The sequence below is a fragment of the Myiozetetes cayanensis genome, unplaced genomic scaffold, assembly GCF_022539395.1.
Source record: "Myiozetetes cayanensis isolate MyiCay16 unplaced genomic scaffold, myiCay2020 scf26, whole genome shotgun sequence".
Lineage (NCBI taxonomy): Eukaryota > Metazoa > Chordata > Aves > Passeriformes > Tyrannidae > Myiozetetes > Myiozetetes cayanensis.
The window spans coordinates 7,231,211-7,243,948 of NW_026087477.1; the positions used below are offsets into that span (position 1 = coordinate 7,231,211).

The following is a 12,738-nucleotide window of genomic DNA, read 5'->3' on the forward strand; positions in this document are numbered from 1 at the left end:
GGAACAGGGAAGGGGGTTGGGACAGGCCCCAAATGCCTCCCCCCGTCCCTGTGCCCGTGCAGGGGGATCTGGGCAGCCTTTGGCACCAGCACTGAGTCCAGCCAGGCTTTTGGCACTGCCTCCTGTGACATCCTGGTAGGAAAGCTCGGGAATTGTGGGCTGGGTGAAGGGCTGGGGGAATGGCAGAGCTCGGGGGGTCCTGAGCCAGAGGATCCAGGATCCTGCTGGATCCAGAATCCCCCTGTGGTCAGTGGGGCTCCCCAGGGATCAGCTCTGGGCCCAGCTTGTTCATCAGTGACCTGGAGGACGGGGTGGGATGGACCCTCAGTGTTTCCTGAGACAGAAGTGGGGCAGTGGCTGAGCCACCTGAGGGCTGAGCTGCCCTTCTGTGGGACATTAATAATTAGTCTGGATAATTGGGCAGAGGGGAAACCTAATGAGGGTCAGCAGGGACAAGTGTGGGGTCCTGCTCCTGGGGAGGAACAACCCCACGTGGCAGCCCAGGTTTGGGGTGACCTGCTGGGGAGCAGCTCTGTGGGGAGGGACCGGGGGAGGATGAGTTGTCCATGGGCCAGCCGTGTGTCCTGGGGCCAGGAGGGATCCTGGGGGGCATTGGGAAGAGTGTGGCCAGGTCAGGAAGGGGATCCTGCCCCTCTGCTCGGCCCTGGGGAGGCACATCTGGAGTGTTGTGTCCAGCTCTGGGCTCCACAGCTCGAGAAGGACAAGGAGCTGCTGGAGAGGGTCCAGCAGAGCCACAGAGATGGTGAAGGGTCTGGAGCATCTCCCTGATGAGGAAGAGACTGAGGGAGCTGGGCCTGGTCAGTCTGGAGAGGAGAAGACTGAGAGGGGGTCTCATCAATCCACACCAATATCTCATTGATCCCTACAAATACCCCCACAAATACCCCATCTGAGAGGGGATCTCATCAATCCACACAAATATCTCCAAGGAGTCTCAGAGCATGGTGCCAGACCCTTTTTGGAGGCACCCAGCAACAGGACGAGCAGCAGTGGCTACAAACTGAACCACGGCAAGTCCCAGCTCAACACGAGGCAGAACTTCTTCCCATGCCTCCGTGCGTTCAGAGCCCTGGAACAGCCGCCCAGGGAGGGCGTGGATTCCCCCTCACCGGACACGTCCCAACCTCCCCCCCCGGCTCCTGTGGTCACCCGCTCCGGCTGCCCCTGCCGCGGCAGAGGGTCGGCCTGGGCGCTCCGCAGGGGGCTGTATGAGTTCAACACAACCACCGCGGGGGATTCGAGGAAGGGGAAGGCTCGGTTTGTGCCCCGCCAGGCCAGGCCCGGCCATGAGGCCGCGCCGTCTCCATGGCAACGGGGGGGCGCGGAGCGATGGCGTCACTTCCGGCCGGGGGCGGGGCCAGCGCCGCCCCCGCCTGGGAGGCCGCAGCGGCCGCGGGAGCAGCGAGAGGCGCCGGGGGGGCCCGGGACGATGGGCAGGTACCGGGGGGACCCGCGGGGACCGGCGGGGCGGGGGGGAGCGCCCGGTGAGCAGGGGGCAGTGTGGGGCCTGCGGGCATGGGGGACAGGGGCACCGGGCACTGAGGAGGGGAATGGGGGGGCCTGCAGGGGTCAGTGTGTGTAGTGGGGGCCTACAGGTCAGTGTGGTGGTTGGGGGCTCACAGGGGTCAGTGTGTGGTGGGGGCCTACAGGGCTGTGTGGTGGGGGCTCACAGGGGTCAGTGTGTGGTGGTTGGGGGGCCCACAGGGGTCAGTGTGTGGTGGGGGCTCACAGGGGTCAGTGTGTGGTTGGGGGCCTCACAGGGTCAGTGTGTGGTGGTTGGGGGGCTCTACAGGGGTCAGTGTGGGTGGTTGGGATCTACAGGGGTCAGTGTGTGGTGGGGGCTCACAGGGGTTAATGTGGTGGTTGAGGGGCTCACAGGGGTCAGTGTGTGGTGGTTGGGGATCTACAGGGTCAGTGTGTGTGGTTGGGATCACAGGGTCGGGGCACCGGTCAGTCTGTGTCTGGGGATGGGGGGGTTCCACCGCACTCAGAGGAGGAGGGAACTGGTCAGTGGGTGGTTTTTTTGGGGGGGTCCCACAGCGGTCAGTGGGTGGATGTGGGGGGGTCCAACGATGGTCAGAGTAGGGGGAGGGTGGCCCACGGCAGCTGGGAGGGTCCACACCGATCGGGGGGGGACGGGACACACCGGTCACTAGGTTTGTGCGGGTCCCACAGTGGTCAGTGGGTGTTTTTGGGGGGGTCCCACAGTGGTCAGTGGGTGTTTTTGGGGGGGTCCCACAGTGGTCAGTGTGTGTCTGGGGGGGTCCCACAGTGGTCAGTGTGTGTTTTTGGGGTCCCACATTGGTCAGTGTGTGTCTGGGGGGTCCACAGTGGTCAGTGTGTGTCTGGGGGTCCCACAGTGGTCAGTGTGTGTTTTGGGGGGTCCTACAGTGGTCAGTGGGTGTTTTTGGGGGTCCCATTGGTCAGTGTGTGTCTGGGGGTCCCACAGTGGTCAGTGGGTGTCTGGGGGGGGTCCCACAGTGGTCAGTGGTGTCTGGGGGGGTCCCACAGTGGTCAGTGTGTCTGGGTCTGGAGGGGTCCCACAGTGGTCAGTGGGTGTTTTTGGGGGGTCCCACAGGGTCAGTGTGTGTCTGGGGGGGTCCCACATTGGTCAGTGTGTGTCTGGGGGGGTCCCACACGGGTCAGTGGGTGTCTGGGGGAGGCTCCCACAGTCCCACCCCACAGTCAGTGCGATGGGCTGGGGGTCCCGTGCCTGTCAGTGGAGGGGGAAGCATCCCCTGGTCCGTGGTAGTGGGGGGGTCCCACACGGGTCACAGGGTGAGTGTAGTGTGGATCCCCACCTCCCTTCTGTGGGGGGGATCCGGCCCCCACGGCAGCCACGGGGTGGTCGTGAGGTGTGTGTTGGCCCCCCGTGCCGACTGTGGGGTGAGGGCAGGGGGCAGGCAGGGCTGCCCACCCAGGGGGGTGCGTGGCACTGATCCCACTGATCCCACAGACCCGTGCCAGGTGCCACCCTGTGGGGTGGGGGGCACGGGGGGCCAGGGACATCCCTTCCTTCCCAACATTTCCGTGCTGTCTCCCGGCTTGGTGTGTGAGGCCTCCCCCTTCCACCCTTTCCTCCCCTTTCCCAGCCCTTGGGAAGCAGATGGAGCGAATTCCTCGGGGTGTGGGCTGGTTTGACATTCCTCAGCTCGAGCCTGTGCCCAAACTTGCAGAAAATAGTTACTTTTTTTTTTTTTTTTTTTTTTTTAACCCCTCTTCCCTTTCTCTCCCCTCGGGAGCTCCGCTCTCCCTCCCGCCTGAGCCGGCACCGGGGTGGGAGGGGGGGTGGGCTGGCCCTGGGGGGGTTGTGTCCTTTGTCCTGCCGCTGGCGTGGGCGTGGGGGAGGTGGGTGGGTGGGTGTGAGTTTGCGCTCGGTGGGCCGCCGCGTGGGCTGCAAGTGTGGGAGGAGGGTTGTTTTTGGGGGCTGCGTGGGCTGCGAGCGGATGGGGGTGGGGGGACACACACACAGGGAGCCCGCGGGCGTTGCGGGAGGAGCACGGGGTGGGTCACGCGTGTGGTGGCCGCGGCAGAGCCCTCAGTGCCCACCCCCTGCCCGCAGGCCCCGCTGCCCACGGAGGGACACATGGACACGCCATCCCCGCCGCGCTGCCCGGCCCGGCCGGGCCCCGCCGTGCCCAGGGCCAGCTGAGGACGGACGGGGCGTCACCCCCCCTACCCCATCCCATCCCCCCTCAGCCTCTGCCCCGTCGGGATCCTCCCTCCCTCCCTCGCCGCGGGCGTGGCCGCCCCGCGTGTCCCCTCACCATGAACGGGCTGTCGCTGAGCCAGCTGTGCTGCCTGTTCTGCTGCCCGCCCTGCCCCAGCCGCATCGCGGCCAAGCTCGCCTTCCTGCCCCCCGAGCCCACCTACGCCGTGCTGCCCGAGCCCGAGCCCGCGGGCAGCGCCAGCACCGGCTCCCTGCGCGGCGCCGCCGGCCGCTGGAAGCTGCACCTCAAGGAGAGGGCGGATTTCCAGTATTCCCAGCGGGAGCTGGACAACATCGAGGTGTTCGTCACCAAGAGCAGCCGCGGCAACCGCGTCGGCTGCATGTACGTCCGCTGCGTGCCCGGCGCCAGGTGAGTCACCCTGGCAGTGCCCGGAGCCCCAGGGAGCACCCCAGGAGTGCTGGGAACCCCAGGGAGCACCCCAGGAGTGCCAGAACCCTGGGGAGCACCCCAGGAACTCTGGGACCTCAGGGGTCCCCGGGGAGCACCTGCTTGGGTCTTCTATGGGGCCTGGAAGCCCAGGGAACACCTGCTTGGGTCTCCCATGGGGGGATGGAACTCCAGTTAACCTGGAGCGTGCAAGGGGAGCTGGAATAAGCAGGGTTGTCAGGGAGCACCAAGCAGGTGTCTCCCGGCGGGGCTGGAACCCCGAGGGTCCCCGGGGAACACCCACTGGGTGTCCTTGGGAAGGAGCCAGCAGGTCTCTCGGTGGTGCTGGAGCCCCAGGGTTCCTGGGGAGCACCCCCCAGGTCCCACCCCAGTGTCCCCAGGAGGCACAGAGTGCCGGGCTGGGGCTGTGCCAGGGGGTCCTGTGCCCTCCCCTCCCTCCCCCCTGGAGGATCTGGCTGTGCCAGGGGGTGGAGGCAGCTGGTCAGGCGGCTCCCAGGACCGGTCTGGCTTGTGGCTGCGCTGGGAATGGGGTTAAAGCAGGAGCAGAGGCAAGGCAGGGATGCAGGGATTCCCCAGGCTGTCCTGCTCACCTCCCTGATGTCACTCCAGGTGTGAGCCGAGCTCTGGGAGGCTCTCTGGGAGCACTGGGGGGGCTGCACTGGCTGCTTGTCCCCCGTGGGATGGGCAGCAGCTCGTGCCAGCCAGGAGAGCCTGCTCTGTTCATGGGCACACTGGAGTCCTCAAGGAGATGAGAGTGGTTTGGGCACATCCCACTGGTGGTCCTGCCCGTGGGTCTGTGAGCTGGGAAGGTGGAGAGGGGCAGCCTGGAGTGTGGGACCGAGAGCCCCTCCGGGGATGGGGGGACTGGGCAGTGCTGCCCAGGCAGTGGCACCGTTTGGGGTGCAGAGGGAGGCCAAGTCACCTCATGTGACCCTGCTCACCTGGGAACAGCGTGTGCCTGAGGATCAGCATTCCAGGCTGCAGGGGAGAAGCTGGGCTGTGGGGGAGCCAGACCTCCCAAAGCCCGGGATAACAGGTTCTACTGGGTGTCTGACCTCCCCACAGCTCATCCTGCCCCTTCCTGCTGGGCCTTCCTGGCCATCCTGGCCGGGATTGGAGGCTCAGCCTGGCCACAGACCCCTCAGAGCAGCTTGGGGGGCCCAGCAGGCAGCGGGTCCTGCTCCCTCCCTCCAGCAGAAAGGAGCCAAGCTTCCATCAATCCACTATTAGTGTTAATTTTTATGATTAACATTGTTTTTCCCCTTATGGTGGAAATTTCTTGTGCCTTGTCACTCCCACAATCCACTTCTCTCCCAGCATCTGGTGTCTTGCCAGGCTCAGGAGAGGGGAAAAAAAAACCAAAAAACCTGCTTGTCAGAATTCTTGCTTGAAATCCCCATTGGGCAAACGGCCCCAAATCCTGAGCTTTTCACCCAAAATAGACTCAGGAACTTGAGGAGAATCATCCTCCTGCCTTTGGGACTGCAGTTCCCGCCCGGGGCCCTGGCAGCAGGGGGGCTGGGTGTCCCTGGGGGTGTCACAGGGACTTTCCTTGGTGGGCAGAGGGGTGTGGGTGTTTGTGTGCCAGGGTTTGGGGTTGGGCCTGGCCGGTGCTTCCCGTGGGGATCCCTGCCGGGATAACGCTCCGTTCCCGTCCGCCCCGCGCCGCAGGTACACGGTGCTGTTCTCCCACGGCAACGCCGTGGACCTGGGGCAGATGAGCAGCTTCTACATCGGGCTGGGCACCCGGATCAACTGCAACATCTTCTCCTACGACTACTCCGGCTACGGCGTGAGCACGGGGAAGCCCTCGGAGAGGAACCTCTACTCGGACATCGACGCCGCGTGGCAGGCGCTGCGGACGCGGTGAGCGGGGCAGGGCAGGCGTCGGTGCTGCTCCCAGGAAAACCCTGCTGTCCAGGGGGCTGGAAAACAGGAAACCTGCCCCGAGAGGGAGCGCTGGGTCGCTCGGAGCAGGGAGGGGCGATTGGAGGGCCGGGGGACCTGAGGGCAGGGGTGCTGCAGGGCAGGAGCTTGGCACAAGTTCCTGCACTGGGTTTGGGGTGCAGACCTGCCTGCTCTGCCCTGGCCTGGCAGCGTGACCCAGAGCTGGGGGCTGCCCCACAGGGCTGTGGGACCATCTGGGGTCTGTGAGCCCCCCATAGCCCTGCCCTTGGCAAGGGAGAGCCTTGACACCCTCACAGCTCTCCTGGCAGCTCAGCCCTGGCAGCCCCCTGGTCCTGGGGGTGCAGGGAACTGCCTTGGGCCCAACCGGGGGGACAGACACCCTTGGGAGCCTTGTGTGGGGCTGTGGCAGAGCAGGGCGACCCCTGAGCTGTATCAGGCACAGGGTGGGGTTCTTGGGGTGTCCCACACAGGGCTGGGAATGGGACCGGATGATCCCAATGGGCCCCTTCCCACTCCAGTCACAGTCCGTGATCTCCTGGCGCTGTGACTCAGGTGTGAGTGGGTGCTGACCTGCCCTGTGACCCCTCCCAGGTACGGGATCAGCCCGGAGAACATCATCCTGTACGGGCAGAGCATCGGCACCGTGCCCACGGTGGACTTGGCCTCCCGCTACGAGTGCGCGGCCATCGTGCTGCACTCGCCGCTCACCTCCGGCATGCGCGTCGCCTTCCCCGACACCAAGAAGACCTACTGGTTCGATGCCTTCCCTAAGTGAGTGCCCTGGGCAGAGGGGCAGGCAGGGCTGGCTCTATCCTGGACACCAGCCCTGGCCACACCCTTTCCTGTGATGGGCTTTAACTCCCTCTTTCAGGACCCTCGGGGGGTCATAACCCTCCCTGGGGTCACTGTACCCTCCCATGAGGGCTGTGCCTGGTGGACACCCCAGTCCCCTCTGGCATCACCTCCCAGCCACCCTGTCCCAGTGTCGATGGCCACCAGCATTGGGGCTGTTCCACTGGCCCCTTGTTGGGTGTTACAGGTCCTGGGACCCCTCTGTTCCCCATGGTCATTCCTCCGGGGTTTTAGGTGGCAGGAGCAGTGCTGAGGGACGAGCTCTCCCTCGCAGCCAGGCCAGGGGGGCCCAGGGGACGGTGCCCAGGGTGGAAGCTGTGCCTGGGCAGCCACCAGCCCACGCTCTGTGTCCCGATGACCTCGTGTGGCCTTTGGGGCCGGGCTGGGAACAGCAGGGCTGATCCTGGCAGGGGAGGGATGTCCTGCAGCAGTGCTGAGGTCCCCTGGGGATGTTGTCACTGCTGGCTGCTCCTCATCTGTCACACCAGGGCAGATCTTGTCCTGGGGCTTGTCCTTGGCAGAATTTCCGTGTCCCTCCCTGTCCCTGCGATCCAAGAGCATTTCCTGGTCCCTCTCCCACGGGATGTGCGTGGAGGCGGGGGGCGGGAGAGGATTGGAAGTGTCAGTCCCCGCACTCACCCCCCCTCTCCCCTCTCTTCCCCACCCACCCTCTTGGCAGCATCGAGAAGATCTCCAAGATCACCTCTCCCGTCCTCATCATCCACGGCACGGAGGACGAGGTCATCGACTTCTCCCACGGGCTGGCACTGTTCGAGCGCTGCCCCAAGGCCGTGGAGCCGCTCTGGGTGGACGGGGCCGGGCACAACGACATCGAACTCTACAGCCAGTACCTCGAGCGCCTTCGGAAATTCATCTCCCAGGAGCTGCCCAGCCAGCGCAACTAGGGCGGGGCGGGGGGCTCTGCTGGTCCCCCCGCTGTCCCTCCCCAGCCCCAGGAGCAGTGACTTTGTTCGGGCTCGGCGGCGCGGGCGGCGTTTCCTCTGGGACTCAAGCACAGCTCTCCCGGTGCCAGCCCTGGCGCTGCTGGCACCCCTGGCACGGCTGGGCAGACACGGCAGCTCCCTCCTCACCCCCTCCCAGAGACACGAGAGCCCCCCCTCCGACGGCGGATCCTTGGCTTCGGACACGTCCCCGTCCCCTCTCCCAGGACAGCGACCCCCGAGCCCCTCCCGGCCGCTCTGCTGCTCTGCCATAGCAATAATGCGAGCTGGAGAGGGGCTGGGGGGCCCGGCCCCCTCCCCGCTGGCCCAGGGGGCGGGACAGAGCAGGTGGCAGTTCCCACTCCACGGAGCTTTCCCGGGACCAGCGCTGGCGGTGCCCAGAGTTCACCCCAGGGCCGGGGCAGAGCCGTGTCCCCACGGGGACGATGGGGATGTGTGGAGGAGGTGCCCTCCTGCCCCACACCTCCTCCAGCCTGGCCCTGCTCAGCCTTCCCAGAGCACTCCTGGTGTTCTGGTCACCCCTGGCAAAGCTCCCCGGGGAGCGGGGCGAGGGGAGCAGGCACTGAATAAAGAGCAGAGGTTTAACGTTTGATCTGAGTGTGCCCTTGCCCGGGGTACCCCTGGGGGGCCCTCCCTGGGACCCAGCACCTCCCCTGGAGTGACCTGGGCTGGATCCCCAACCCTCGTCACCCTCCTCTGGGTTCTGGGAGGCCCCAAGGTGCCTGTGGGGGGAAGGTGCCCTTGGCCCCCCAGGACTGGGCTGCAAAGGTCTCTGTGTGGACAATGATTCTCCATTCCCCTGCCAACCCCTGTCCCTGTTGTGTCATTAGGGGATCCCAGGGGCAGAGGGAGGATGGTCTCAGCCTCCTGGGAGCTGTGGCATGGGGGACTCAGGTGTGCCACGGGGCCAGGGGGACATCCCCATGTCTGGCCATGTGCCAGGGCCAGCACAGCGAGGGACATGGGGGGTCCTGAGGGACACAGAGGGATCCTGGGGGCAGCAAACCTAATTTTTGACCTCGGTGATCCCTGGGATGTGCTGGCCATGGAGGTGTGGGGTGTCCCACGGTGCCCTCCTGCCACCAGATGGGAGCTTTGCCCCACAGAAGGGCAGAGGCTCAGGTTTGTGCTTTTGGGGTGAACCCCCCTTAGGTTCAGAGTGTCCGTGGGGAATCCCTGGCCCCAGCCCAAACAGCAAAGCTGCTCTGCCCTTCTCCTGCAGGGACCCTCGCTGGGCTGCCCGGTGCCAGTCCCCCCTCCCTGTCCCCCTGGTGTCCCCTCCTCCCCGGCGCGAGGCCGAGGGGCCCGGCCGGCTCATGTGAGGAGGGATAATCTCCTTAGGGAATGCGGGGCCGGCCGGGGGGGCCTCGCTGCACCCCCCCTGCGCTCCCGGCACTCCAAAGCCCCCATTGTTTGGGGCTGGGAGGTGAGGGGAGCCCGGGCAGGGGGGCACAGGACCCCTCGCTCCTCACACACTCTTCCCCTCCCCCAGGACCACCACGGGGTGCTCCGGACGAGGAGGAGGGGAGACCCTTCCTCAACGCTGAGGCTGTGCCGGAGCTGCAGGAGGATGTGGATGTTTTGGGCTGCCTCCTTTCCGGGGGGATTTGGGGATCCGGGAGCTGGGATGCCTTGCTTCTCCCCCAGCATCCCCCCCAGCCGTCCCCTCCTGTCCCATCGGGGTGGTTCGGGAGCTCTGGGCTCACACGTGCTGGAAGCCAAAGCTTGGTCGGGGCTCCCTAATCCCGGCACAGAGCCCTTCTGTTCGCACCCGGGGGAGTTTTATCCTCTTACTGCTGCCGCTTTCCTGTCGAGCCGCGGATGCTCCGGCCGGCTCAGCATCGGCGGTGGGACGGCCCGGGGCCACCGGAGGGGCAGGGAGGGGAGCCCCGAGCTTGTGTTTGCTGCCTCTCGGTTTAAAACAGAGGCAAAAGGTCAGGAGCGTTCAGGCCGGACCCCAAAATTTAGTGCCAGCTCGGGTGTGTGAGACCCCAAAGGGGAGATGGACATCACCTGGGGGTGAATTCCATGGCAGGGAGCCGGGGATGGCATCAGGGATTGGGGCTTTTTGGGTCTGGATCCATCAATGCTCCCGGTCCAGGAGGGCTCAGCTCTGTCCTTGCCTGGCCCTGAGCAGCTGGAACGAGGAGGGGGAGATGGGCACTCACCCCTCCCAGAGCTGCAGGGACCCCAAACGGTGGGAGCTGGGGGTCCTGGTGCAGCAGCCCCCAAGGTGGGGCCAAACTGGGCCACAATCCACTGGGATGGCACTTCTGCCCCCACTGGGATGGCATTTCTATCCACACTGGGATAGAACTCCTGTCCTCACTGGGATGGCACTTCTGACCCCTCTGGGATGGCACTGCTGTCCCCCCTGCTGGTGCTGTGGTTGGAGGGCAGGAAGGGGGCTGAGTTGGGTCAGTGTTGGACGGGGTTGGTGCCTGGAGGGGACTCTGCAGGGTCCTTTCCAGGACAGAGCCAGGCCTCGAGTGTCCCCACAGTCCCTCCTTAGCAGGGCAGGGCCAGGGCAGGTGTCCCCTGGGGCGGTTTGAAGCCCCCCAAGGGGGGCCCAGGGGCCCAGGCCAGGTGTGGGGGACGGTGGGTGACCGGCCAAGAGGGGTTTAAGTCTCTTTTGGGGCATAAATGAGGCTTTTGATGGCCGGGGCCTGCGTGTCATGAGACCCCGTTCAGAGGCCGAGCTCAGTCATGGGATCCAGGAAACTGAATTAAAGCGTCTTAAGGAGCTTTTTTCCGAGCTCTGCTCTGGTTTTCCACGTGCTTGTCATATGAACAAAGACGGTATAAAAGGGCAGAGGGGAAGGATCCCGTCGGTGGTCGGGCTGGGAGAGGGGAGGGCGCCACAGGGTGCCAGGGGGAGGTGGAGGTGGAGGGCAGGGGACAGGAGAGGACAGAGGGGAGCCCCTGGCTCTGCCCTGCCTGGGCAGGGAGGCAGAGGGCTGGGGACAGCAGGGACAGCGGGGACAGGGATGGTGGCAGAGCCAGGGGAGCAGAATCTGTGTCCCCTCTCCTCGAGCAGCACAGAGACCCCGACAGCGGCGGCACCTCCCTGGTGAGACACTGAGGGGGCATCGCGGCACGGGGAGGGGGCACGGGGGGCAGGGGGCACCCAGCACCCTGGGGGGACACCCAGAACCCTGGGGGGACACCCAGAACCCTAGAGGGACACCCAGCACCCTGGGGGGACACCCAGAACCCTGGGGGGACACCCAGAACCCCGAGGAGGCACCCAGCACCCTGGGGGGACACCCAGCACTCCGAGGGGGCACCCAGAACCCTGGAGGGACACCCAGCACCCTGGGGGACACAGCCCAGGGCACCCAGTACCCTGGAGGGCACCCAGAACCCTGGAGGGACACGCGCTCTCAGGGCACACCTGACCAGTCTGGGGACACCCGCATCCCAAGACACTACGATCCGAGGGGACACCCAGAACCCTAGGGACACCCATGACTCTGGGGACACCCAGCACCCTGAGGGGGCACCCAGAACCCTGAGGACACCCAACCCTGCACTTCTGGCTGGGAGGGGACAAGGATGGGGGCAGGGGGGCCCTGGGGGTCCCTGGGCTGGGTTGGGTCCCAGGAAGGGAGCCTGGGACTGAGAGGGCACCCACGGGATGGACCCCCCAGCTCTGTGCTGTGCACCCACACATGTGTGCACAGACCCCCCAACATGTGTGCACACACGTGTGAGCCTGCAGGCACACACACAGACACAGACACACACACACACACACACACACAAACCCCACAGTCACTGCTGGGCTGTGGCCCCACTGGCACCTTACTCCCCCCTCCAGGGGCTGGAGGGTCCCCAGGGCTGGTGGGTCCCACCGGGGAGACCTGTGGGTGGGTTTTCAGCTCCTGGAGATGTGGGGCAGGCTGGGGATCCCGGTTCCCCTTGGATCCCCCTATTCCCTGGGATCCCCCCACTCCCCTTGGATCCCCCAGCTCCCCAGGATTCTGCAGATCCCTGCAATCCCCCAGCTCCCTGGGATCCCCCAGCTCCCCAGGATCCCCCAGTTCCTCAGGATCCTGCAGCTCCCGGGGCTCTTCTGTCCTACCTTCCCCTCACGTGTCTCCTCCACCCACAGGAGCCCCTCGGAGTGCGGGGCCGCAGCCCCTGCCCCCTGTGAGCTTCCCTTTGTCATCCTATGCCTGAGCGATGCCTGGAGGCTGGGACGGCCAAGGGAGGCCCACGGGCTGCCACAGCCCCGCGGTGACGGAGCCTGGACCAGCACGCTGGGACCCCCCCGAGGGGATGGGACACGAGTCCTGGGGGGCTGGGAGCGCCCCGAGGGCTGCAGCGTCCCCACGGGACACCAGGAGCACCCCGGGGGGCTGGGAACCTCAGAAAAGCGTCCCTGTGGGGTGCCAGCAACATCCTGTGGGGTTGGAGCGTCCTCCTGAGGAACTGGGACGTTCCCGTGGGCTGGGGCTGGGCAGGGGGGACGGCAGCCGTGGGTGGGATCGTGGGGTGTCCCCTGGCTGGGGAGGAGTCTCCCACACGGGCCAGGGTGGGTTCCACGTGGGGTGGCACCAGGACGGGGTTCCAGGAGTGGCGGTGTCACCACTCCAGCCAGCCCCCCTGCAAGGACACGACCCCGTGTGAGGATGCTGCGGCAGCTCCGGGGGTGCCTCCTGTTCCCCCACCTCCCTGCTTCCTTCTCCAGCTGGAACCTCGTGTGGGGGCCACGCTGGGACGATGGAAAACCGCCCGTGTGGATGCAGAGAAAAATCTGTGGCTTCCCCCCCAGCACAGGGAGCAGAACCCCCCGCGGAGGGCTCGGGTGTGGTGCTGCAGAGTGAGGAGCAGGGCGCGGGGGCTGCGGGGGGGAGGCTCCGGTCACGGCAGCA

General features: G+C 66.0%; 1 protein-coding gene across 1 annotated transcript; it reads left to right on the forward strand.

Annotated features, from left to right (window-relative positions):
• The first annotated feature begins 3,590 nt into the window (after window positions 1–3,590).
• Window positions 3,591–8,450, forward strand: ABHD17A (abhydrolase domain containing 17A, depalmitoylase). Its single transcript, XM_050321458.1, has 4 exons — window positions 3,591–4,100; window positions 5,811–6,005; window positions 6,639–6,818; window positions 7,579–8,450. Exons 1-4 carry the CDS (start codon window positions 3,790–3,792, stop codon window positions 7,802–7,804), a joined length of 912 nt encoding a protein of 303 aa, XP_050177415.1. The 5' UTR covers window positions 3,591–3,789; the 3' UTR covers window positions 7,805–8,450.
• The last annotated feature ends 4,288 nt before the right edge of the window (window positions 8,451–12,738 follow it).

Bases quoted from the DNA above. Each gene is read 5' to 3' on its own strand.
- ABHD17A (XM_050321458.1), top strand. From the start codon at position 3,790: ATGAACGGGCTGTCGCTGAGCCAGCTGTGCTGCCTGTTCTGCTGCCCG. The intron at 4,101-5,810 runs GTGAGTCACCCT...CCCGCGCCGCAG, and splicing joins CGCTGCGTGCCCGGCGCCAG to GTACACGGTGCTGTTCTCCC. The intron at 6,006-6,638 runs GTGAGCGGGGCA...GACCCCTCCCAG, and splicing joins TGGCAGGCGCTGCGGACGCG to GTACGGGATCAGCCCGGAGA.